Source organism: Lissotriton vulgaris, unplaced genomic scaffold, assembly GCF_964263255.1.
Source record: "Lissotriton vulgaris unplaced genomic scaffold, aLisVul1.2 SCAFFOLD_251, whole genome shotgun sequence".
NCBI lineage: Eukaryota > Metazoa > Chordata > Amphibia > Caudata > Salamandridae > Lissotriton > Lissotriton vulgaris.
Window position 1 is genome coordinate 131,121 of NW_028250285.1, and position 27,929 is coordinate 159,049.

Here is a 27,929-nt window from a genome sequence, read left to right on the forward strand (position 1 = left end):
TTTATTTATTTTCAGGCTATCGTGTACTTTACACGAAGCGTTAATTAAAGAAAGTCGTTGTCCACTTTATGCCAGGCTCTGAATATTGGGCCTCTGTCGAAAAACAACTTCAATTGTATTTCGAATTTGAAGAGAATACACCTCGGTGCTTTAAAGTGCATTTCTATTTAAACGCTGCCGTTTATGAATCGTGACCTGGCAATAAACCCATGTGGTGATCAGAGGCCAGTCACCTCTCACCCTTCAAATACAGAGCTCAGTTCTTACGTGTGAGATGTAGTTTAGAAGCATGAATCACTTAATGCTCGGGTTAGAAAAACAAACCGCATTTGTACTTTGTAATGTAAGTTTTAAACTCGGGTGCGTGTAAATGCACACAGCAGATCTTTTTAGCGCTTTATGGTGGAAGTTTAAAACTCGAGTTGATATCAAAGTACTAGACAGAAACTGCATTTCTAGCGCACATTTAAGTAGAAGTCCCTACGTGTAATGTTCTCCTTACCTCTCCGTCGGTACTCCTGGCAGCCTTCTGGGCTGTTTGGGGAGGTACCGCGGCAGAGGTTTGTGGCTTCCTTATTGAATATGGCTCAGTTCCCATTGGATGTCTCCGCCCACATGACCCTGCAGTTGTTTCTGGGAGATGTAGTCCACAAAATGTTATCCATTCTAACTGACCATGTGTATGATTTAATTTCTCCTGTATATTAACACATGATGGCCAGCGATCTTAGAATCCATAGTACCCTTATGGAATAACTACATGAATATCTTAAAACGAAATTTTACCAAATTAAATGCCACATTTTTACATGAATTAGCAAGGCAGGGGTCAGAAGAATATTTATGACTACCTCACTTATGTATAATTATGTTGTAATTTACGATAGACAACAGCTTAGTTGTTACACAGTGGGGCCTATCATCTTATGGTGATATGTCAAAAAAGGGTATTTTTTGTTCAGTTACACAGGACGTTAGTTTGAAGCTATCATTTCATAGTGACATCCAAGGGATGTCTTCATTCAGGCCTGCTTTGTCACAATTTAACTTGTAGACCCATTTTTGCTCTATCATGAAGAGATATTTAGACACGTCCGTTATATGTGCCGGGATATTAGGTTGTTCCAACACAGTCCATTCAAATTCAGTTGGTTTATGCCCTGCTTCTATGAAGTGATTTGTTAGTCTGGTAGCCTGTCCAGTAGTTTGCTTATATTCTAAGCTTACACATAGCCATTTCCACACACATAGTCATTTTACATTTCTAGACCCACAGTTACTGCAGGGTGCCCCTCAGCACAATACTCTGGCTGAAAAGCTCCTGAATGGGTCTGGTGGAGGCCCCTCCATGTACCTTGCAGGGGGCTCCCTCAAGTTTCGTTATGGCAGTGCATTGCAGCACTGGAGGGGTCCTACACAAAGCAGCTTTCGGACCACCTTCAGCTACTGGGATGCAAACAGCCTTGAATGAGTGGATGAAACCCATGCTCAGGACATGTACTGATAGTATTCCCTTGGTGTCTATCTCTTCCAGTACAGCTGTTTCAAAGTGCTGTCACATTGTTAAATCAGTGGACCAGGCACAGGGAGAGCATTATATGCCTCAGATCAAACAGTTGGTTAAATTAAGAGGGCCAAGGGTGCAGTGCACTGCTACTTGGTGGAAAGGCTATAAACAGGACCATTGGAATTATGTGACAGGGGATGGCCAAATTATGTCCCCGGGTTGACTAAGTAATGCTACAAGAAAAGCCAAATTATGCGTCGTAATGGGGCACCTTTTATGATAATATTGATTCATTATTTTCTAATTTTTACACTTATTAACACTGTCTGAGATAGGTTGCTCCTCGTAGAAGCAGTTAACTCCCAAATATACCAATAGGCAACTGAAAGGTGACCAGTAAACCTTTGAAAAGGGCCTTTCACTGCACAGCAACATGTTACTGCAGTTTTAATATTTAGTCACTTTTGAACCATTTGAGCTAGAAACAAATTTTATGTTTGGTTAAAAGCAGACGATTATGCCGCTGATGATGGATTATGTGGCAAATGCGGCAAATCCATAATTATGCGAAAAACACCATGGCCGCACAATTGCATAATTCCAGTGGCCTGGCTATACATTTACCACTGTATTGCATTTAGGTGAATTCAACCTGTCACTGGGTACCTCTCCCCTCCCAGGTAACATTCAGTCCATTTTGGAATCATACACTTCCTGGCAGTTTTTACATGGAATTAGAGTAGACCCAATCTTGCTAAAAAAATTAACAGAGCAATACGTTCAGAAAAGTGATTGCCAAGAGCACACAATTTTGCCAAATGGGTGGCAGGATTAAAAAACATGTCTCCTGATTTCACATTTCAAAATAGTCCAATAGACCACAACTGGAGTGTCAGTGGTTCCTATGGCAACACCAAAGGATTGCTCTTTCCAGGGAAATGTAATTCTCATCAGTGTTCATTTCCATCATATTTGGGTGAAATGGTAAAATTGAGATTATATAAAATCGTATTTCCATGGCTACAATGTATCCACAGAACAAGTCATGTGGTAGTGTGTACTTGCTGGACAGTATGTGTGGTAGATATTGAAATTTACTACTGGTGTTTCAAAGCTTGAGAATTTCAATCCATTTGCATGCCAGAGTTAATTTTTTGAACGTGTAGCTCAAGATTTGCAATAGCAGGCAGTCGAGGCTTACTGCAGGATTTTGTAAAGGAATTCGAACTCTGATACATTATAAATAGCAGTCACAATCAAGAAACTCAATCTACAGTGGATTTATTTTAAGATTGCCTTTATCAAAGGCGGGGATTTAAAAGGAATTCCCAAAAAGTCTAATATCTGATTCGTAGTTCCTAAGCTCCCCAAGAAACCGCTTCTGATGTCTCTGCACGAGCAATGTGTCTCCACGGGTACAATGTGTCTCGAAAGGCAAAAGTGCCCTGTGAAAAGATAATGGAAAACTGGCCACTCTACTTGGGCCTCACAGTGTAAGACCATGGCTATGAAGTCCAGGGGACAGAGGCCCCATCTCCTGTGTCTCACAGTGATGGGTCATATCTGCGTGTTCCATGGCGGGGACTCTCTTCCCCTGAACCTCGAAGCACTAGAACGTAGATATAAGGCACAGGGCAGTGAGGCCTCCTCTCATAGGCCTTTCAGTACTAGACCATAGCAGTGAGGCTCATGGGTTGGGACCACCCTCCCCTGGGCCTCAATGTGCTAGACCATGGCAGGGGACACAGTTGTGTAGGCCCATATCCCCTAGGCCTCAAGCACTAGACCATACATGTGAGGCCCACGGGAAGCACCTACCCACTCCCCTGGTCCTCGCAGTTCTGGATCATGGTAGAAACGTCCACGTGAGGGAACCTCCTTCAACTGAACTTGCAGCACCAGACCATTGCTGCATGAACAAAGGAAGAGGGTTTCCTTAACCTGGGCTTTGCAGATGTAGACCATGGTTGTGATGCTTAGGGTAGTGAGTGAGGCCCTACCCTAGACATCGTGGCCATGGTACAGTGCTGCAATGGTCCAATGGAGGTGGGCTTCCTCACCTATGCCTAGCACCGGGCCCATGGGTATTAGGGCCCAATGTACCCAACTTATGGCCACAGTTTACTGGACAGGCAGTGGATGAGGGTGAGGGGACACTTTTCCTCTGTACCAGGGCCTATTGTACCATTGCTATACTACTTGTCTCTTTAATGAACCTCACAGCCATGTTTCAGTACTGTGAGGCTGAGAACAGACTCTCCCCAGTAGTAATATCATCTATGAGTATATATCTTATTTTACCATGGGATATTAGGTTGGCTTATAGGATTTATGAATGTTTCTTTATTAACCCCTTCGCTGCGGCGGCTATTCCGCCACAGCGCTAAGGGGGAGGCGGGCCGCGTGGCGCTCCCGTGCTCGTGACGGAACCGCTCCGTCACGGCCCGCGGGTGAGCTGTGCTTGTGACGGAACGGTTCCGTCACGGCCCCGCCCGCTCTTTAGATCGTCAGCGCAGGCGCGGAATTCGCGCAGGCACGGCGAGCGGGCCGTGAAGGAACCGTTCCGTCACCAGCACAGCCCACCCGAGGCTCATGACGGAACGGTTCCGTCACGAGCATGGGAGGGGTTAATTGAGTTTTAAACTTTTTTAACATTCACTAGCAATGATTGTTTTTTTTAGAGTGTTACATCATTTGTGTGGTTTTATGTTTTTGTTTATGGAGATGTATTATATGTATAGATGTTCGTTGGAAGGCGTCCTAAAACGTATTTGTCCTGAGGATGGTGATATATATGCTTTGAGACCACCGAAACGGAACACACAAATACAACCCACAGTGCATGGACGATTACAACAGGTCACTGAACATATTTATCCATATCCAGGGACACATTTATTGGGAGTGTACTTTCTTATGAGAAACCGATTGGACTGTCTTTAAAACTCTTCCCCCTTCATTACTGTTGGTTTTTACATTTGCCTTTTATGTTGTTGCCATATTGGTACATTGATTGTGCTCTGTAACAAGATTTTTAATGTATGAATTGTTAATGATTATAAAATTAAATGACCTATGTGTTTTTTTCAAAATTCCCATGATATCAAATTATTCTGATTGTTGTGATGGGGTGTGAGTGTAAATATCTTTAAGTGATTTATCAAAGGGAATTTTTAGTGCTCTATGGACGCTCCGTTGCTACTCACTGGCACTCTATCCTGGGCCTTGCAGACGTGATCCAGTGCTGCAAGGCAGTAGATTTCTCCACTGCCCTGGACCTCACTGCTATGGGTCAGCCTAGTAAGGCCTATCTAAGTAGGAAGGCATTGTGCTGGTTTGCTTTATTTTAGATGTTTGCTTGTAGGAAATTCTTACAGGATGCCAAATGTCCAAATGTCCAAATGTTTGCTTGCCAAGGGACTGATACAGAAAAGAAGTCTAGTCAATATTGGGTATAAAACAAACAGTTTAGCTGGGAAGCCAGCCTCATCCCAGCCCAATGGTATGTTTTAACACTGACTCTACTCTACAGATGTATGAGGGGCCAGCATTTGCTAACATGGTAACCGGGAGGTAGGACGTGTTCCAAAGGAAGTGACCTACACAGGTACTTTATTAAAATGTTTACCTTTAAGGGTGTTAAAAGGGAGGAATAAAAAGAACTGAGAATGAAACAGCCCTGAACAAGCAGACCTCACTCTAAAACCTTTACTTTAAGTTAATGGCCAGTCAGCCCATGAGATAAAGGCAGATAAGGAGCTAAAGGTCCACAAAGAACATGATTTGCACAAGATCAAACATTTTGATCAAGTAGGAAAACCTAGATTGCAACACATGATTGCTTGTTTCAAGAAACCTAACTTTCCCAGTACACCCCATGCTTAATATGTTAAAGAGAATTGGGACCTGATTTAGGACATGGTTTAAAGGGTTGAAAAAAATAATATATATATATATCTACTTGGTGAAACCACAAGGACACTAGGCTTCCTGCGAAGTAATAATGGAAAGTTGACTTCTGCACCAGAGAGGATGCCCTAGGGATAGGGTGGGTGGAGCCTGCTCTTCACTTTTAAACGTTGGGGATTCGTTCTTGTCATCAAGTGCTTCCCGCTATGGACCAGTAATCTGAGGTCTGGGAGAGGATGGCTCCCCCTGTGCTTTGCAGTGCTGGACCATGGTGGGAAAAATTCAGAGAAAGCCCCTCCCTTTCTTGGGACCTCACAGATCTGGTCAAGCGCTGCAAGACCAAAGGAGTCCATACACTGGCCTTGCAGTGCTGGACCGTGGGTGCGAGGTCCGGGGAGTGTCTTCTTCTTTGGACCTTGCAGTCTTGGTCAAGCATTGCGTGCCCAGAGAAGGGGGCTCTTTGAATAATCCCTATGTTTAAGGAATCGTTTTTTCCAGTTACTTTCCTGTCTGTAAACTGGTTTTAATGTGCACAGATCCCGGGCCACCTTTGTGCATTACTGATGGCCCATTATAGAGTGGCTCACTGCCACTCTGTTTTCTTTAACTAAAATGCAGTACTGTTTTAAGCATGATCTTTGTCTCTGGTCCCTCAGGCATAATAAATACTTTTCCTGTGCAGAGCCTGTTGCCCTCTGAAATCAAACTATACTCCTCAAGGGGGCCTCCCAAAGTTTGAAGACATCTGTTCCACTTCATTTGTCTTTATATACTGCATCCTTCCAACTTGAGAGATGTTACTTTATTGATGAGGCAATGATTTTTTGTTCTGCATTGTAATATTCCATGAAGTTCTGTTTTGGTTTTTGCTCAGTATTAGACATGGCAATACTGACTGGCCACATTGGTAAAATTCTGGTCAGACACAATCCTAGAGGCTAGCCCCTGTTCCCTGCCCCTTTGTGCAATAGTCCAGCGCTATGAGGACCAAGGATATTGACCGGTAAGTGAGCCAGGCTCGCAGCATCATTTAATTGCAATTGGGATGTGCGCTTTGCAGGGGTTATGCAAAATTGGGTGCAGGTGAAAGCAATTTACGAAAGGAAGTGTACTCTGGCACTATGTAAGCCTATACTTATAATCAGTAGCAGAACTTTTAAAAGCTTCATAGGGCGTTAATGGAGGTCTTGTGGCCATAGGTAAGGGCAAATGACAATAAACCCTTTTAATCTACATATGATTGTATTTTGCTAGTTTCTAGTAATTTACAGTGACTTGTGTGATGCGTTTGATAGAAGTCAAGCTATTTTCATCTTTTGTATTTGCTTTTATATCTTTTTGGTGAAATATCTTCTGTGCCACATACTTTTCTTGCATTTGGTATCTGGGAAACCATCTTAGAATTGTAATCCCCACTGGCCACCCATAAGGGTATTCTACATGCTGCAGAATACCACACACAAGGGCCTGTTGAAATACGACCACGTAATTCCACCCTGATTCAACTCTTCAGGCTCCACTTGCCAGCATGTACCATCTTCAAAACCAGCTGCAACATCTACAAAGACATTACAATGCATTAGCAGTCAACAAACCAGCTATCTCTCCTTGATTTTTATCCTTTTCATTGAACCTGTGCAGCGCTCTGCTGCCTTTTGGCTATATTCACTGTAAAAAAAACACATACATACGACTGGCAGCCATTCCTACGTGAATGATAAGCTCACCGTCTCCAGTGGCTCTCTGCACACCCGCAACTAGGATACCTTCAGACGGAAGAATTGCTAAAAAGAAAAAAAGAAGTTTAAAGGCCTTTCACATCTATGCAACAAGGATCTAGAATGCTATCACCATATCCATCTGGACAGCCCGAACCAGCACCAGTTTAGGAGACAGCTGAATACTCAACTCTTTAAAAACACCACATCATGATGCTGTAAAAGTCCAACATCTACTCCTCCTATCACATGTTGACTCTGTCTTTGTCACTGACCTTGTTCAGTGGCCTGCTGGCTATGCTACAAAGCCTTTTGTTTATTTATAAGACTCGTACCTTTTTGTACAATTGCAGGGTCATAGCAACAAGAAAAATTCTTCGGATGTGAATGGGGTTTTTGAAGACTGCTTTGTAAGTAGAGATTTTACTCTTCTAAATAAATTGTTTTATTTTGAAACTACGTTTATTAAAACTATGGGGAATGTCCCCGCTATTGCAATCTGTTTGTTCATTGGTGGGTGGAATGTGTCATCTAAATGCTGACCAAACTTTTGGGACACTTATCTAAAAAAATAACCTATTACACGGGGTGGATTGGAAGGGTTTAGTTATGCTGTAATTTAAGGCCAGCAAGATGACTGTGCAGCAGGTTAGAGACTGAAACCAGGTAGAGCCTATGACTGTGACTGTAGAGAAGGCCAGAGAGGTATCCCAGAAGCAATGCATTATTGAAGTTAGGACCCCAGAGGATGGATACAGCTTAGATGCCTATAATGAGGATGACCTGAGGCTGTTAGCACTACCTATGTGGCCAAAGTTTAGAACGCCAATATCTGGTGGCGCAAAAAATACATTATGACACATTCGATAAGTCTTGTTATAATAGCAGACACTAAGATCTTATGAGTTCTGCCTCTAAGAACCTTCTATCTGTCCCTCGAACAAACAGAGTCAGATGGGGCGGTAGGGCCTTCTCCTCTATGGCCCCTAAACTGTGGAATGCCCTCACCTCCGAGTTAAAAACTCTTTGGCCCTTTTTAAGAAAGTCTTAAAAACACGTTTTTTCATCGAGCCCTATCAGTAAGTATGCTCTCTGACCCTGGATTATATTTGGTTAGGCGCCTTGACGCCCGTAGGGCAAAGTTGCGCGATACAAGTCTAGTTTCATTCATTCATTCAGGAGTGGAGTGGTGCTTTTAAAGGGGGCACATCAGTACACAAGGGAGTCCCTTGCTCATGGATAGTATAGAGACACTAATTTTGTGCCGTGCCGCTCTCTGATCCCTGTAAATGTGGAAATGTTCTCTGCGAATATTTACCTTGCAGCACGGAAACATCTTTCTGTTGACTGAGACTAGCCTGGCTTCACTTCCTGCTCCATTTCTTGAAGGTTTTGGAGAAGGCTGGGGAACTATGACTCCGAGTACCTTTATCGGGCTAGCTCAGGCTCTGGCATTTGTCAGTCAAGTGGATCATCTCACTAGGGCAACACAAGTGCACAGCAACTTTTTTGATATGATATAACAGACGGACAATTCTTTCTTGGTCTCATTGTATGATTTGTGTTACATTATTGAAGCATCCAGCCAAGTGAGTGTGTATGATTTGTATCGTTATCGGAAGTGCTCTTGAGGTAACCTGAGACACAAGATCTGAGGCCAGTTCTTACCAGCCAATCTAGCTCTCTGGTGGAAGTACCTGCTTGGCTTGGTTGGTGTGCTTTCTGCATTTTGTGATCAAGAACTTGATGTTACTGAAAGTAGGTGTTTCGGACGCTATTTCATTCAAATGTTGGGCCATTTATGTACCACGATTAGGAGGTAAGAAGGCAAAGGGCTAGGAAGATGTCGTAGCCCTAGCCCTAGCCCTAGGAAGATGTCGTAGGCATTTTGGAAAGACTGAACAGGTAACCTAATGCTTGGGCAGCCATGAGGTGAATTATTGAGCATGTAACATTCCACAGTGCAGAATTTGAGTGAGAGCCTAGCCAGAAACAATGTACTTAGGCTTCATTAAGGGCTTCAAATCACCACCAAGCAAGAATCAGCATATACCACCTACTCAAACTTTACCACTCCGCCACTGAGCATCTTGGAGAAAACTATTTGTAGGCATCTAATTCTATACCAAGCTGAAGAGCTATCTTGCTTGTTCCTATTGAACTGAAGATTCTAGTGGAGAGGTGTGGTGCAGCATCCAAGGCAGCTGTCTTCGGTGCACATAGTTCGCGGTTCGATCCCCGGCTCCGGCGGGAGCTCAGCTCAGCACCATGTGACTCTGGGCAATAGCTCACTTAATTTCCACGACGGCCTGCAGTGCCTTGAGACCTGTAAGGGTGAGTAGTTTGCACTTTACAAATACGGATTTACATTTTTACATTTTAGATTGTTGTGGCACTGGTCTGCCAGTCCCCTCAATAAGATCAAGGAACATTGATGCCTATGGCTGAGACCTGGGACTGCCTTACAGTGAGACCACATTCCTGGAGATGTACTCATTTTTAGTAGAGTGCTGCAAACACCCCATGTGGTGTTGTGGCACTAAGGAAGGAAACAGGGAAGGATTGGGCTACAGCAGAATCATGGGAAAAGAGACCAATTACTGAAAAAGAAAGGTTTTCAGTTTCTTCTTAAATGCAATAGGGCAAGATTAGATTTAAGAGAGAGGGAAGGCGCATTCCAGAGCCTAGAAGTAGAATGTAAAAGAGTAGCCGCCCAGATGAGTCTTCTTAGTACAGGGACCGGAACAAGTTTAAAAGTGAGGGGCCAAAAATTGAAAGGGGTGGATAAACCCGAAATATGTTCCTTACACAGCTGGAGCCAGAATTGTAGACTACTCTGCAAACCAGACAGAGAGCCTTGACTTTAGATCATTGTTTAATAGGCTCCCAATGAAGAGCTCAAAGAAGGGAGCTGATGGATACCGTAACTGTTAGATTTATAATGAGCCATGCTTCAGAGTTTTGAAAGATTTCAATACGATTTGTAAGATATTCAGGAAGTCCCATGCAGATCGAATTACCATGGTCTATGTGAGGTCACAAGTGAGTGTACTTCTGCTTTATGAGGATATAGTAGGAGAATGGTTACTATATTCTTGAATATCTTAAGAAGATTAACACAAGTCCTAGCAACCTGATTAATCTGTAGCGTGTATAAAAAGAGATGGTTTACAGTGATACCTAGGTTCTTAGAAGAAGAAACAGGTGACAGGGGCTGCCCTAATTCGCTAGGTTGCCATGAGGAAGACCAGAGAAGAGGCTAGTTGCCAAACAGAATGACTTTAGTCTTGACACCATTATGTCTGAGCCATCCAGGCCTCAGCTGCACTCATGCAAAAACAGAAGTGAAGTCTGATTGAACCAGATCTTGGTTATTTGGGATCGAAATGATGATCTGGGCATTGTCTGCATAATATATGGTTTCTAGTCCGAAGTATTGACTAGTTTTTACAAGAAAGGATAGATTAATGTTAAAGAAGGTAGGGCTCAGAGATGACCCTTGGGGTTCCCCATAATTCAGGGAGAAATGTAAGATCTGTAAGGTGGGTAAAATGATATATTGGGTTTGAGTGGAAAGCAAGGAACATATCCATTTAAGAGAAAGTTTGCAAATGACCAGCTTGTGAAGAATACTGATCAAGGATGAGTGGGACACAGTGTTGAACTCCACAGGTAGGTCGAACAGTACTATAGCAGCAGAATGTCCTTGAACTTGAAGAATTCTGGGATCCTAAATCGCGGACATTAAGGCAGTTCCTGTGCAGTGTAAAGGTTGGAAGCTTGACTGTGAGTAGATTAGCAGGTAATTGTTATTAAGAGCGCTTCTTTTTGGTGACTCTTTCACCCCTTTTGTACCGCTTTTGGCCGCCATAAGTGTGGCAGAGTATGCTCAGACGTGAGTCCCTTGCTCACTTTGCCACTGGATTCAAGCAAGCCGGGCTGAAGACGGCTGCAATGCCAGAAACCGGTCCTCTGAAGCTTGTTTCCGGTCCAGGGAAGGCATGGCTTGGCAGTTCGGGCTGGACTGTTCCCATGAGGCACAGGGTCAGACTGATTTGCATATAGCCATGTCTGAACTGGGGTGGCAGAGTGGGCTAAAGAACGGTGATGGATTAAACCCAGATCTTTTGACTGGGTGTGAGTGTTTGATTTGTTCAGATGCTCCGTCCATTACCACCCCCTTTTGTACCTCTTTCAAGGCTCTTGGCTGGAAAAGGAAGACGAGAAATGGGACGGCAATTGCTGAGGTTCTTTAGATCTTCAGAAGCTTTCTTAACAAGAGGGGCCACCCACCGGAACCTGTTTCCAGCTATCTGGGACAGAGCCGGAGGTGATGCAAAGAATACAGAAGTATGTAAGGGCTGGAATGAGCTCCTCTGGGGCTAAAGTTGTAATGCTAGGAGAAGCCTGACTTGGTTGACTTAACAAGAGAGAGGACCTCCCCTTTGGGCAGAGTGTGCAAATGTGTGAGTGAGGTTTCACCAGTAATAGAGATTTTCTGAGAGTTGTGAGCACAAAATCCTAGCAGGTCTGGGAGAGGGAAACCAGCCTCAATAGATATGATTAAACTTTGTTGGAATAATTATAGAAACTTGCTGCTCAAATCATACTTTGATATTTTTTTATCATAGCTTACCCCAGGGCCTGGTTTATCCCTGGAGCAATATGAGAGGTGCCACTGCTCTTGCAGAGACTTGCAGTGGTGGTTGGCGATCTTGATCTTCTTGGAGTACCACAAAGGAGATGTATGGGTCAGTAGAATCCATCTTCTTAAAAGACGCTATGGTGTCAAGGGTTCCTGTGATCCAGGTATTATAAGAAGTAAAATAGAAAGTGGTTGCAGTAGTGTTGGAGAATGGAGACCTCCTAAGAGCATGAGATAAACTGTCTACATTAACTCTAGCCTGGGGATTGCTAAGGTGGTGCTGTGGTTATCTGACCCAATCCTTGAGAAACTCCGCACACGGCTTCTGTGAACCCAGCAAAGACCTCTTTCGAGTGAAAAAAACCTCCCTCTATCTTGGCAGAGTTAGAGCGTTACCTTGAAGTATTTGACTTCCTATGACTGTTCACCAAACCCTGAATTACAACACGTATATTGGAAAGAGTGCGAGCCCAAGGTACCTGTTGTGTGTCCTTATCCCTGACCTTACTAAACAGGAGTTGCGGCTGAAGCCATTTCATCATATATACTCCACTATTGAGCACGAATGCTGTAGTAACAAAGATTGTGACTATTAAAGTTTGTGAGTCCCCCACCCCCATGGTGCATCTCCGCCCTGAAGAAGGTGTGGCCATAATAGGCTTTACACCGAAACGCGTGTTGGCGTGATACCTGTGGATGGCAGAAGTTTAGTCATTGTTAAATAACTTTCTCCAACATATTTTGTGTCCACAGTCTGAATTGTGTCTACGCAGTTACATCTCATCTGCACTGCAGGCCTGATTGTACCAGTATGAATGTCATGCATAGATGTATGCGGTAGTGATTGGGTTTTTTAAGTGTGAAAGTGGGTGTGACTTGAGTATGGATGCCTGGGAATGTGTGGGACATGTATGTATTGTATAAAATTTGATGTTTATATCATGAAATAATTTTTTCCCCTCTTTTTATCAAATATATCATGATGATCTGATTATGAACTATTCTATCCGAACAAAAACAATCAATAAACCAAAGAGAATTAAATGAAAATTGTGTGATGTGTACTGGGCTCTAATATTCACTTGTCACCTTGTAATTAAAGCGAAGGATCCCTTATGGGACTGTGATATATGCTCTGGCAGGGTATTTCTTTAATTCTATTGTACTGGTGCTGCGGTTAGAGTCAGGAGAGGGGTTCTCATCAGAAGTGGGAAGTAAAAAAAGAACAGCTAGGTGATCCGAACAAGTCAATGTAAAGGGAGTAATAGTGCTGATTCAGAAAGATTGGGGCATCTAAGTTTGTGCAGCTGAATAGGATGTGGTAAATATTGGTGATACTCCCCATTTCCCGTGACAGTTAAGATGGCGGATGGCAAAATTAGATGGAAGGCGGAGGCCGTATTCGGAGTTGCAGCCTTGTGCAGCCAGATATCAATCAAAAATGGTATCGGGCTGAAACACAGCCTTTAAAGAGTAGTGATATGTTTTGGGGGCGGCATAGCTTACCTGGTAATTAGAGGGCATGAAGGTCCTGAAAGAGGTGAAATAGGTGTAAAATGACAGCAGCCAGTAGAAACAGGTGCTTAGTGCCATCTGGGCACAAACAGGCGAATATGGGACTGTCTTTAGTGGCCTGGAACAACGGCCTTGCTGTGAGACCATACGCAGGGAAATGGAACGGAGTGTGGTAGCCTTGGTAGCTAGCCTTTCCTGAGTGGTGAGGGAAGTCAGGAGTTTGCACAGCCGTTGTGGCTCTTTTTGTCTTGCAAGCTAAAATTGTGCAAAGAATCTTGACAGCTCCTCCGGGACTCCTTCCATTTGGGGGTGAATAGTGCGGTCCGAGTTTATCCTCCTTGATGCATTCACCAGATGAAAGTGCTGCAAGTCCTGCTTAGGCGCTGTGTGTGCCCACCTAAGATGAGTCCCAGTATACCCTGAGGCTCTTGAATTACATTACTGCCTTTACGTCAGGGACTATTCCCGCCCCAAAAAACGTTAATTTGGCTTAAAATCCATCATTCGAAAGCATGAGAATATTTATTTATCATCTCAATATCAGAAGGGTGTTTTTATGTGCCTGTAAAATCTGAACGAGAGATACAGTACTCCATAGCCCAGAATGTATGTGCAAACCCAAGATAAAGTTGAGTAGAAGTTCCTTCCTACTGCTGACCGACTTCGCCCTAGTACTTACGATTTATGAAAGGACCCAGACTTGCAAAGTCACTCTGGTAGACATTACGTTTCATAGATCATCATGAGCTTGCCTGTCCCGACCATTTGAATAGTTAAGTAAATGAATTGAGGTACTTTTGTCAAACATGTTTCATTGAGGTTTTTGACAGAGTACATCGTATAACAATACCATTAGATTACAATTCATACTGAATATTCTAACCATTTTTTGATAAAATATGCTCTTCTGTTTTTATTCAGATTACTTTTCGGCCTCGACCTTTTGTGTTCACTAATTCATAAATCTGTACTCTTTTACACCTTCGCTGCTTTAAGCTTTGAGCTACAGAACCTAATTGTGTTGGATTGTGGTAGTTGATTCCTTCATCGCCAATTCTGTCTACTAGATTTTAGGCTTGAGTGTGATCTTTTCAGCGTCGGGACACCTCCTTCGTGAGGTAGCTGTTCGCGCTATATAAAATGCTGTATTATTATTATTATTATTATTATCATCTGTTCCCCAAACTTGGAAAGATTCTTACAAGGAGGCCTTTGGCCTGATTATTTGGTAACTGCAGGTTTAGGGTGTTATGAAAACACAGCTAATCCTGTTAGGCCTCTAGTCTCTTTCACTCTTCAGGTCTGGCACTGACTTCCTTCTGGTGTGACTTATACACAGAAATACAGTCCCTGTCGCTACGGAATGCCGCACCACCAAAAAAGCCCAGGTCATTAGTGCCCTACATTTTCAGCTTTTCTCAGTGTATTTCAGAAAAATATATACATCTGACTCATTTTTCTCACACCACGCAACCGTTTGCAGTTGCATGGCAGGGCTACATTACGTGCCGTGATCACGTGGAGTATATAGAATATGCCGTTTTCTTCTGAATATTGACATGTGGGTCGTTAATTTTTATTTTATTTTTTACACACAAGTTCACTTTAAGGGCTTGTTCTTTTAGAAATTCTTTTTAATTACTTAATTTTACAAGAACTACCCAGGGTCCCTCTGCCACGGCTCCAGCTGGCAATCCACATTCGTGACAAAGGGAGACGCGAGGCATCTTCTGGTAACGTAACCCTTCGAGGCAGTATAGTGTGCAAGCTGCAAGGCCGGTCCGCTGAGTATTGCCTCCTCCTGAGCGAGATAACACGAGTACCTTTTTAGCTATGATAATTGCTATTTTCAGTGCTTTCCTTTGAAACTGCAAGCCTCTTGCCGTAAAGCTCTGTAGAAAATGAACTATTTTACAAGTGATCTGGGGGCACTCCTCTCATAAGCACACCCCCCTCATACCCACCTCCTCATGCCGAAATAGCTTCCAAAAAGGCCTGCTGCTGACAGGGAGGGCGCAGGCCTTCCCGCTCGGCTGCAGGAGCATTGCACGCTGTTTCTAATCCTTGCTCGCGCGCTCCCGGGAATTGGCTGCCCGGCGAGAGAGCTATTTTTCGCTGCACTTGTTTGAAACTTCGCTCTTGGGTACTCGTGGGACAGACAGCCTCTCATTTTCGCGGTGCCTCCGGGGACACCGGGTCGTTATCCATTCGCTGCTCAGACTCATGCAAGAAAGAGACATATTACATGAGTAAATTATGGGTAAACATGTCACCAGTGCCAGCCAGCGCTTGGCATGGACGTGCTGTGACAGGGATCACTCCGCCGTAAAGAGAAGTGCGCAGCTGCGACACGGCCCGGATTTTGCAGTGCTTAATTTGTGCAGGTTGTTGCAGGTGATGGGCATGGTCACGTAATCTCTTGTTTTTACTGGTTTTATTGATTTTAACATTTTTGATGCCCAGCAGATCCAACTTCTAGGCTGCAGCTACCATCCAACCCTTCATAATAATAACAGGCAGTCCATATAATGTATGTATATGTTTTCAAGTCGTCAACATGAACAAATATTTAGAGCAACTAAACTCATATCGTTTGTTGTGCATTCGCCTTTCGGCACAGCCTAGTGCAGTCCCCATAAAAGGCGCCTCCAAGCCGCCATAGTTAAGCGTCATTAGGTCAGCCCGAGATGTCATCAGGCTTCCGCCGTGACGTGGTGTCCGTTCCGCGCTGCCTGGCACTGCTGAATCTGTATTCATATTTATTGGTGCATAGTAATCATCATATATGCATATTTTTCTTTTCCATATATTCCGTATACTTAATCATTTCATTCAAATTGTAAGTTATTATTAACTTTATTGGGCTTATGATGCAATTTTCTCAAAATGTCAAAAAAAAATTATAACACAAAAAAATGAATCTGTATGCATGGCATCAGGGACACCCAGGGAGCTAAAGATGGGGGTTGAAGGCAGCAGGAGCGCGCTCAACCAGAGACAAATCACTCATCTATATTCCTCATAGTAGCGAATGCGTTCATTTTTAATAGGGCCATGCCCATTCTAAGATGGGCCATCAGTAGACAGACAACATCTATATATAAGCAGTCGAAATAGATTCAGGTTAAAAACAAAGGTGGGGAATCTGACCAGGAAGCCTGCGCCCTGTGACTTTTTCAGAAGATTTGAAAGCTATGATGTTAGCTGTGCAGTTCACAATTTCGCAGCTATTCTCCTCTTCATTCCCTTTCTCTTGGTGACAGACGCAGGCACCTGCAAAGTGACTTTACCTTCAAGAGGGGGCCATAGGAGAATGGAGCAGGTTTCTGCGTTGACACCTGAGCCAGCCCAGTCCCACTCCGCCCGCCCAGGTCACCAGAGGGCAGACCGCGCCGCTTGTGGCGGGAGGGCGGCAGCCAGCTGCCCGGGTTGACACGACCCCACCCCCCAAGCATTGATTACGCCATGTTACATGCACAGGGCATACACGCAAACAACCTGAAGACAGAAACAGCTGCCAGTTTAGTCAATAAACCGCACTTCGCTTTACCTTTATGATGCAATTTCTCGTTGTTATTGAAACAACAGTTTGTGGACGAGAATAATTCGAGGAAATAGCTCCCATTTGAGTGCACCTGAGCTATCCAGTCCCATAGGAAGATGGAAGGCAGAAAATCAGACCCGGGGTCCTAATCCCTAATAACACCCCATTGATCTGCCTACTTGTTTGGTGATGGAGCAACACAATTCCGAGGTTCCCTTTACTGACGATGGTTAGCCTTTAACAGCACATGACCTCGGGTGACCCTTAACATTTCCCCTTCTAACCGTCGCCTTTATGGTCCTAATTAGGCCTTCCCAGTGCACGAGTCAGGGTACAGGCGGGTGGACGGCGTCCACCCACTTATTTCTCAGGGGGAACGCCGTCCACCCTGCCAATTAGTTGGGCCCCACTAATAAAGATGATGAATTTGTCCTGGTGTAATTTCCAAACACCGGGAGACTTTCAGCAGCGCCTGCATGTTGTTATCTGCTTTCGATCAGCAAGCGGGGACGGGGCTTTCTTATTTCTAACTCCTGCTGGCTCTTAACAAAGGCCGAGTCTGAGGGTCATCAAGCCTCCTTATGTTCGAGACTCCTGGCTGGCAGCAGTCCGGAGCCTCACACCCAGAAGTAAATGCAGCAGAAGAGAAACAATGGCTCCCGCCTTGTTAGCACTTCACACATACTTGAGAGGCAGCTATTCACTTTGTTCAGGCCCTGTTAAGGAGATATGCATGCACTGTAAGAATGGCAGATGTGTTGGTCTTTCCCAGTATTTGCACAAAATAAATAGTATTTATATAGTGCTTACTACCCCTGAGGAGGCGTAATAATTAAAATATCACAATTTTTTCTTTTAAAGCACTATGGCTAGAAGAAACTTTATGCTGACAAAAGGCAACATTGTTTTATGTGTAGCGTACAAAAATTTGAATCTTCTGCCTAATTCAAGAGAGTTTACAAGTATACTCGAAATGTGCTCCAATGTACTCATGATACACCTGCTAAATATGTATGTGAGGGCTTAAGATCTGATGTGACTTCCTGTGATGCCACTTCCTGTGATGCCACTTCCTGTGATGCCACGCGCCCGGATGTCACGCGCCGTGATGCCACGCTCCATGATGTCACGCTCCATGATGTCACGTGCTTACCGATTAACTAGGTTAGTCCCCCCCCCCTTCTTTTTTTAGGACTTGTGCCCTGGGCCTTCCCCTCGCCTAGCGATTCTTTTGGTGCAAATCCACATGGTACTATCATCGTCTGATAGCCCTCCCTTTGGATGGTGGGTACGGAAAGCTACCAGACCTCATTGTCCATAGGAATACATCTATTGCATTGTATACTTGTGTAGAGACCAATGTGCATCATACTAAAGTAGCTCATGAAGAGATTGTTTCTGTTTATGACAGAATACGCCATTCTTACTCAGACTCTTGCTTTGGGGGTGTACATTAAATACACTTCTTGTTCTCTTGTGGCTTAAGTACACACCAGTCACATCCACAGCACGGCGCTGGGCAGAATGCCCTTAATCAGTGTCCCTCAGATGAGGAAGGAGGGATGAACATTCGGTGGGCCCTCTTTTGATGCCAGACGTGTCTTGGGTCAACAATTTGCCGGGGCTTTTTCCTGGGTAGGAGTTCTCGTCTATTAGGCAAGCTGCAGCTCGTTCAGCAGAACTAAACAATAAGCTACTTTGCTTCCTCCCACTCAGTTCACCTGGCACCTGCTGAATGTCTTTCTGTGCTGATAGGGGACTCGTCGTTTTGTACTTACAGTCCAGGTGAGCCCTTTGGTTTTACCTCCATGTAGTGTTTAAGCACCTGAAGCAGGCACGGTTTTCAGTCTTTTGTGGCAAGGATTGCCAATGTGCCTCTAACACTTCAGATAACCATGAGAACACTGACATCGTAAAGCAAGCATGATCCATTTTATTCCAGCACTTATCACATAAAATGTCCCTCTGGTGTCACCTCCTTACAGCACGCCTCTATGTCACAGACTCTGGTCACTCTACATAAGCGGAACAGGAATATGCTTAACAAGTTGGAGCACACTGACCATGGCTCACAACCATCCTTTTCAGGAGCTTTCAATTTTCTCATGTTCCACCTGTAAATCTGACCGTCCACCGGGCATGTTTTTTAGGTCTCGCCTGTCGATGCGCATGCACATTGAGCAGAGCGAGACTATAGGGGCTTAAACAGACTTTAACTAGACTGGCGAATTGATGCTGTGCCCTTGCGCTTTTAGGTCAATGCGCAAGTGCATTGAGCTAAAATGCGCGTGCACAGCATCAAATCGCCGGCCATCTGTTCCCCAGCTTGGCGCCTCCGCTCCTGCTCTCGCCTGACTGCTCCTCCCCTAATTATTCACGGCCGGCCGGCCGTACTTTCACTTTCACAGCCGGCAGGCCGTGTCTCGTTTCTTTTTCTTTTTTTCTCAGTTTGTTTGCTTTGCCAACATTGTAGACCGACTCGGGCTGCCTCCTGTACCCCTTGAATGCCAGCTGCCCTTTCTTAGTGCTAAGGACGTACACGCTCTCACCCATACAAGATTCCCTGCATGCCGCCTGCCCTGTTTATTCTCGCCGTACTTTCACTTTCACGGTCGGCAGGCCGTGTCTCATTTTATTTATTTTTTCTCAGTTTGGTTGCTTTGCCAACATTGTAGACCGACTCGGGCTGCCTCCTGTAACCCTTGAACGCCAGCTGCCCTTTCTTAGTGCTAAGGACGTACACGCTCTCACCCATACAAGATTCCCTGCATGCCGCCTGCCCTGTTTATTTTGACGGCCTGCAGGCCGTGTTTCGTTTTTTTTTTCTCAGTTTGGTTGCTTTGCCAACATTGTAGACCGACTCGGGCTGCCTCCAATAGCCCTTGAACGCCAGCTGCCATTTCTTAGTACTAAGGACGTACACGCTCTCACCCATACAAGTTTCCCTGCATGCCGCCTGCCCTGTTTATTCACGGCTGTCCCGCCGTACTTTCACTTTCACGGTCGGCAGGCCGTGTCTCATTTTATTTATTTTTTCTCAGTTTGGTTGCTTTGCCAACATTGTAGACCGACTCGGGCTGCCTCCTGTAACCCTTGAACGCCAGCTGCCCTTTCTTAGTGCTAAGGACGTACACGCTCTCACCCATACAAGATTCCCTGCATGCCGCCTGCCCTGTTTATTTTGACGGCCTGCAGGCTGTGTCTCGTTTTTTTTTTCTCAGTTTGGTTGCTTTGCCAACATTGTAGACCGACTCGGGCTGCCTCCTGTAACCCTTGAACGCCAGCTGCCATTTCTTAGTACTAAGGACGTACACGCTCTCACCCATACAAGTTTCCCTGCATGCCGCCTGCCCTGTTTATTCACTGCCGGCCTGCCGTACTCTCACTTTCACGGCCGGCAGGCCGTTTCTCGTTTTTTTTTTTTTTTCTCAGTTTGGTTGCTTTGCCAACATTGTAGACCGACTCAGGCTGCCTCCTGTAGCCCTTGAACGCCAGCTGCCCTTTCTTAGTGCTAAGGACGTACACGCTCTCACCCATACAAGATTCCCTGCATGCCGCCTGCCCTGTTTATTCACGGCCGGGCGTGCTTTCACTTTCACGGCCGGTAGGCCGTGTCTCGTTTCTTTTTTTCTTCACAGTTTGGTTGCTGTGCCAACATTGTAGACCGACTCGGGCTGCCTCCTGTAGCCCTTGAACGCCAGCTGCCCTTTCTTAGTGCTAAGGACGTACACGCTCTCACCCATACAAGATTCCCTGCATGCCGCCTGCCCTGTTGACACAGCTGCTGCAGCAGCATGCCCTTCTGGAGGCAAGTAACCTTACGCAGGGACGGCACTGATCGGACCGGCACATTGGGTGGGGGGGTGGCTTTTCTCCCTTGTTACACTACTGCTTTGTGGGCATGACTGACCCTGGGCTCATCGCACCCGAATCAGTGTGTTATTTGTTCTTTTGTCCTGCTCCTGAGCCGATATAATGTGCCTTTGTTGGAGCTGCTGCTCCTCTGTGTTCCGACGGCCCTGCACTTGATTACGCGTTTCTGAAGTGCAGAAGACTACACGTCTTACTGTACCTGCCGGGTTGTTCATCGTCCCTTACGGGAGGAAATGCTTTATTCACCTAAATTTCGTTTCTTCACAATGTGCAAACATTTGGTGTTTGTTTGCACGCTCATAAACGTATTCGTGGCTGTAAGTGAAGGGTCGCCAAGCCTTGAAACCAGTTGGCACAAACTGGCATTGGCAAAGGTGACATCCCCATGTTATCCTGTGAGGTCATGGTCACGGTGCCTCCTGTGTTTCCTTGTCCCCGATGCCGTTCCCTATGTGCGCTTGTGTCCATTAACACTATGCTTCCGGAAGCATCTGCCACACAACCACAAACACACAACCCCACACACACAACCCCTCCACACACACACAAACCCCTACGCACACACACACACACCCACACATAACATCCCCACACACAACATCCCCACACACACAAACCCCCCCCACACACATCCCCACACACACACACACAACCCCAGATACACACACAACTCCACACACACACACACAACCCCACACACACACACACAACTCCACACACACACACACAACTCCACACACAACCCCCACACACATAACCCCCCCAACACAGAACCCCCCAACACAGAACCCCGCCAAACACACAACCCCCACATGCACAACCCCACACACACACAACCACACACACACACACACACAACCCCACACACAACCCGCCACACACACAACCCCCCCCACACACAATGCCCCCACACACACAAACCCCCCACACACACAACCCCACACACAACCCCACACACACAACCCCAGACACACACACAACCCCACACAAATCCACACACAACCCCACACACAACCCCCTACACACAACCCCCCACACACACAACCCCCACACACACAACCCCCCCCACACACAACCCCCCACACACACAACCCCCCACACACACAACCCCCACACACATACAACCACACACACAAAAACCACACACACACACAACCACAAGCACACACAACCACAAGCACACACACAACCACACTCAACCACACTCAACCACACACACAACCCCACAACCACACACACGACCCCAAACACTACACACACACAACCCCAAACACAACACACACAACCACACACACACAACCACACACACACAACCACACACAACCCCATACGTATCTATCTCTATCTATCTATCTATCTATCTATCTATCTATCTATCTATCTATCTATCTATCTATCTATCTATCTATCTATCTATCTATCTATCTATCTATCTATCTATCTATCTATCGCCCTCAGTCTATCTATCTATCTATCTATCTATCTATCTATCTATCTATCTATCTATCTATCTATCTATCTATCTATCTATCTATCTATCTATCTATCTATCTATCTATCTATCTATCTATCTATCTATCTATCTATCTATCTATCGCCCTCAGTCTATCTATCTATCTATCTATCTATCTATCTATCTATCTATCTATCTATCGCCCTCAGTCTATCTTATCGCCCTCACTCTATCTATCTATCTATCGCACTCACTCTATCTATCTATCTATCTATCGCACTCACTCTATCTATCTATCTATCGCACTCACTCTATCTATCTATCTATCTATCGCACTCACTCTATCTATCTATCGCACTCACTCTATCTATCTATCGCACTCACTCTATCTATCTATCGCACTCACTCTATCTATCTTCGCACTCACTCTATCTATCGCCCTCACTCTATCTACCGTTCTCACTCTGTCTATCTATCACCCTCATTTTATCTATTGCACTTACTCTATCTATCTATCTATCTATCTATCTATCTATCTATCTATCTATCTATCTATCTATCTATCTATCTATCTATCTATCTATCTATCTATCTATCTATCTATCTATCTATCTATCTATCTATCACCCTCACTCTATCTATCGCCCTTGTACATCTCTCTAGAGATGTGGCCTAACGACCAGAGCTGCCATCTAAGTCACGTAAATACAAAACATGTTGCATTACAAATGCTATAGGTGTCACATTCGCGAAAGTTATAACTATTGGCATTGTAAATGACAAAGCTACCAATTTAGCTATTTTAAAAACCAACACATAAATAAAATATTTGTAATTTACAAGACCAATAGCTCCAACTTTTCTAATGCAAGACCTTTTGCATTGTTTCTGATAGGCGCTACACCTTACCTTTGCCACGAAGGACAAAACCGCCTCCCTGATCCAGCTTCCAGCCCCCACCATCTTGTTTTTCATGTTTCCCTGGCACGGATCACAGACTTAACTGTTAAGCTGCTGAATATCCAAACAGGCAAGAGGGATTCTGCAAGAGAAATCTGGTACCAAATATAACATTTGCTTCTGATATCTGCTTTTTGCAAAATTTTTACAACAAAAGAACTTGTAAAATGCTAATATTGTTGAAGCCGAGCAGTCTCTTGTAGCACATACAATGTTTTGAGTGTTAAAAGGCTGTGGAGAGAATTGGTATTAGATTGTAGCCCGCTACATTGTGGTGTATCATATTGATATTATTATAGGTTCTCCCTACCTAGGGTGACCAGATCGTGCGACCCAAAAATCTGGACATTTCTCAAAAATAGAGGAAGGACTACACATTTACATCAATAAAGTGGCAAAGAATGATAGCCCTCTTCCTCAAAGAAACACAGAAAAGACACTAAGAAAATAAATATGTAATTTTTAAAACCAGCATCATACCTGTTAATTCAATTGCTTACTCATAAGAGCTGCTTACTAGCCCTGCTTTGGAACACCTAAAAAAAGTGCCTCTTACTGTTTTTGGTTTACCTCCTCAAAAAAATGGGACGTGAGCCAATTTGACAGAAATCTGAAGGGACAACTGTTGGAAAACAGGGACAGTCCGGGCAAATCCGGGACACCTGGTCACCCTATCCCTACCCCTCTTGAGACCCAGCATCCTCTAAATCCACAAACATTTTTTAGGCCATCTTACAAATACATGCTGATCCTGTCATTTAGTGGGGAGTACCACAGGCCTTGTGCCGTAAAGGTATGTTTCAAGTTGTTTCTTATAGTTACGTTTAGTGTAGACCCTTTAGAGTGGCATATTCTCTCTCTGGAACTATAGATTTTGCACATACATAGGATTTCTGTTTTCAGTTTCTATTCGTTGTGAATTCTGTTCCGTTTTTTTTGTGTTTTCCAGTGTTAATTTCTTTTTTTAAATCAAGGGTTCGTAGTGTTTTTCTTTTTTTTCTCCACACATAATCACAGGATGGTATTTTTTCCAGTGCTTATAAATAAATGTGCTTTAATTTCCTTCCTTCATTCATTTCTACTTCCAGTTATTCATGCCTTTTCTGCTCCTAATTACCTTCCTTGTACACTTTCATTGAATTTACCCTATGAAGTAACTTTTCATTAGTTCTCTCAACTCCCTACCTAGTTTTCCCAGGCTCACATCCCTCGTTCCAGCAGTCCACTGTCACCCCATGCCAAGGATGCGCATGGATGGGTATATGATTACACCCCTTAATATTTGACTGTAGCAGATCAACCATTAATGGTGGGCATTTAACACATCTTCTTGCTCCCCAGTTATTCAGATAAATGGCAAAGATGTGCTGAAGGAAGGTTTTCTACTTAGGATATGATATATTCAGTACACACAATATATATATATATATATATATATATATATATATATATATATATATATATATTTGTAACACACTGGTAGCTCACTTGAAGACGCACACTAACTGGCACAAGGTTACCAGCCTTTATTTTCAACAGGTATGGACTCGCTTAGCATGTAGGTAAGAAATGCAGCTTTTCGCCTTTCGCCGACGCGTTTCGAGTGTCCTCTTCTTCCAGGGCGTATGCAGAAAGTTCGTGCTATGGCGGGCTGACTCCCATAATACTTACAAGGCTCCTCCCTTAATTTGGCTTTGTGGAGACTTGTGGGAGTTGTAGTGCCCTTACATTAACCAACATTTAGGGCGCACTTATATCTGTCGTTTTTAGTCCAAGGTGAACCCCCACACGTTAGCGAGTCCTCCATCCTGCGTGCAAGCCCCACTTTAGAGACGGTGAATCCGTGCCTTGAGGCCCCCTTGTCATCCTGGGGTGGTGCAATCTTCGGCGGATGAGCCTCCGCCTTCAAATTTGTAACACACTGGTAGCTCACTTGAAGACGCACACGAACTGGCACAAGGTTACCAGCCTTTATTTTCAACAGGTATGGACTCGCTTAGCATGTAGGTAAGAAATGCAGCTTTTCGCCTTTCGCCGACGCGTTTCGAGTGTCCTCTTCTTCCAGGGCGTATGCAGAAAGTTCGTGCTATGGCGGGCTGACTCCCATAATACTTACAAGGCTCCTCCCTTAATTTGGCTTTGTGGAGACTTGTGGGAGTTGTAGTGCCCTTACATTAACCAACATTTAGGGCGCACTTATATCTGTCGTTTTTAGTCCAAGGTGAACCCCCACACGTTAGCGAGTCCTCCATCCTGCGTGCAAGCCCCACTTTAGAGACGGTGAATCCGTGCCTTGAGGCCCCCTTGTCATCCTGGGGTGGTGCAATCTTCGGCGGATGAGCCTCCGCCTTCAAATTTGTAACACACTGGTAGCTCACTTGAAGACGCACACGAACTGGCACAAGGTTACCAGCCTTTATTTTCAACAGGTATGGACTCGCTTAGCATGTAGGTAAGAAATGCAGCTTTTCGCCTTTCGCCGACGCGTTTCGAGTGTCCTCTTCTTCCAGGGCTTATGCGGAAAGTTCGTGCTATGGCGGGCTGACTCCCATAATACTTACAAGGCTCCTCCCTTAATTTGGCTTTGTGGAGACTTGTGGGAGTTGTAGTGCCCTTACATTAACCAACATTTAGGGCGCACTTATATCTGCGGTTTTTAGTCCAAGGTGAACCCCCACACGTTAGTGAGTCCTCCATCCTGCGTGCAAGCCCCACTTTAGAGACGGTGAATCCGTGCCTTGAGGCCCCCTTGTCATCCTGGGGTGGTGCAATCTTCGGCGGATGAGCCTCCACCTTCAAATTTGTAACACACTGGTAGCTCACTTGAAGACGCACACGAACTGGCACAAGGTTACCAGCCTTTATTTTCAACAGGTATGGACTCGCTTAGCATGTAGGTAATAAATGCAGCTTTTCGCCTTTCGCCAACGCGTTTCGAGTGTCCTCTTCTTCCAGGGCTTATGCGGAAAGTTCGTGCTATGGCGGGCTGACTCCCATAATACTTACAAGGCTCCTCCCTTAATTTGGCTTTGTGGAGACTTGTGGGAGTTGTAGTGCCCTTACATTAACCAACATTTAGGGCGCACTTATATCTGCGGTTTTTAGTCCAAGGTGAACCCCCACACGTTAGCGAGTCCTCCATCCTGCGTGCAAGCCCCACTTTAGAGACGGTGAATCCGTGCCTTGAGGCCCCCTTGTCATCCTGGGGTGGTGCAATCTTCGGCGGATGAGCCTCCGCCTTCAAATTTGTAACACATTGGTAGCTCACTTGAAGACGCACACGAACTGGCACAAGGTTAGCAGCCTTTATTTTCAACAGGTATGGACTCGCTTAGCATGTAGGTAAGAAATGCAGCTTTTCGCCTTTCGCCGACGCGTTTCGAGTGTCCTCTTCTTCCAGGGCTTATGCGGAAAGTTCGTGCTATGGCGGGCTGACTCCCATAATACTTACAAGGCTCCTCCCTTAATTTGGCTTTGTGGAGACTTGTGGGAGTTGTAGTGCCCTTACATTAACCAACATTTAGGGCGCACTTATATCTGCGGTTTTTAGTCCAAGGTGAACCCCCACACTACAACTCCCACAAGTCTCCACAAAGCCAAATTAAGGGAGGAGCCTTGTAAGTATTATGGTAGTCAGCCCGCCATAGCACGAACTTTCCGCATAAGCCCTGGAAGAAGAGGACACTCGAAACGCGTCGGCGAAAGGCGAAAAGCTGCATTTCTTACCTACATGCTAAGCGAATCCATACCTGTTGAAAATAAAGGCTGGTAACCTTGTGCCAGTTTGTGTGCGTCTTCAAGTGAGCTACCAGTGTGTTACAAATTTGAAGGCGGAGGCTCATCCGCCGAAGATTGCACCACCCCAGGATGACAAGGGGGCCTCAAGGCACGGATTCACTGTCTCTAAAGTGGGGCTTGCACGCAGGATGGAGGACTCGCTAACGTGTGGGGGTTAACCTTGGACTAAAAACCGCAGATATAAGTGCGCCCTAAATGTTGGTTAATGTAAGGGCACTACAACTCCCACAAGTCTCCACAAAGCCAAATTAAGGGAGGAGCCTTGTAAGTATTATGGGAGTCAGCCCGCCAAAGCACGAACTTTCCGCATAAGCCCTGGAAGAAGAGGACACTCGAAACGCGTCGGCGAAAGGCGAAAAGCTGCATTTCTTACCTACATGCTAAGCGAATCCATACCTGTTGAAAATAAAGGCTGGTAACCTTGTGCCAGTTCGTGTGCGTCTTCAAGTGAGCTACCAGTGTGTTACAAATTTGAAGGCGGAGGCTCATCCGCCGAAGATTGCACCACCCCAGGATGACAAGGGGGCCTCAAGGCACGGATTCACCGTCTCTAAAGTGGGGCTTGCACGCAGGATGGAGGACTCGCTAACGTGTGGGGGTTCACCTTGGACTAAAAACCGCAGATATAAGTGCGCCCTAAATGTTGGTTAATGTAAGGGCACTACAACTCCCACAAGTCTCCACAAAGCCAAATTAAGGGAGGAGCCTTGTAAGTATTATGGGAGTCAGCCCGCCATAGCACAAACTTTCCGCATAAGCCCTGGAAGAAGAGGACACTCGAAACGCGTCGGCGAAAGGCGAAAAGCTGCATTTCTTACCTACATGCTAAGCGAATCCATACCTGTTGAAAATAAAGGCTGGTAACCTTGTGCCAGTTCGTGTGCGTCTTCAAGTGAGCTACCAGTGTGTTACAAATTTGAGGGCGGAGGCTCATCCGCCGAAGATTGCACCACCCCAGGATGACAAGGGGGCCTCAAGGCACGGATTCACCGTCTCTAAAGTGGGGC

At 45.1% G+C, this 27,929-nt stretch overlaps 1 protein-coding gene across 2 annotated transcripts in view; it reads left to right on the forward strand.

Moving 5' to 3' along the window:
• LOC147663312 (testis-expressed protein 264-like) overlaps positions 1 to 27,929 on the forward strand; it is a 732,805-nt gene that overhangs the window by 69,478 nt on the left and 635,398 nt on the right. The window contains exon 2 of one of the 2 annotated variants that reach the window (XM_086950536.1): positions 7,488 to 7,544. The exons of the other annotated variant lie outside the window; for it this stretch is intronic. Within the exon in view, the coding sequence (XP_086806662.1) occupies positions 7,488 to 7,544 (57 nt within the window). The remainder of the gene's footprint in view (positions 1 to 7,487; positions 7,545 to 27,929) is intronic. 2 annotated transcript variants of the gene reach the window in all.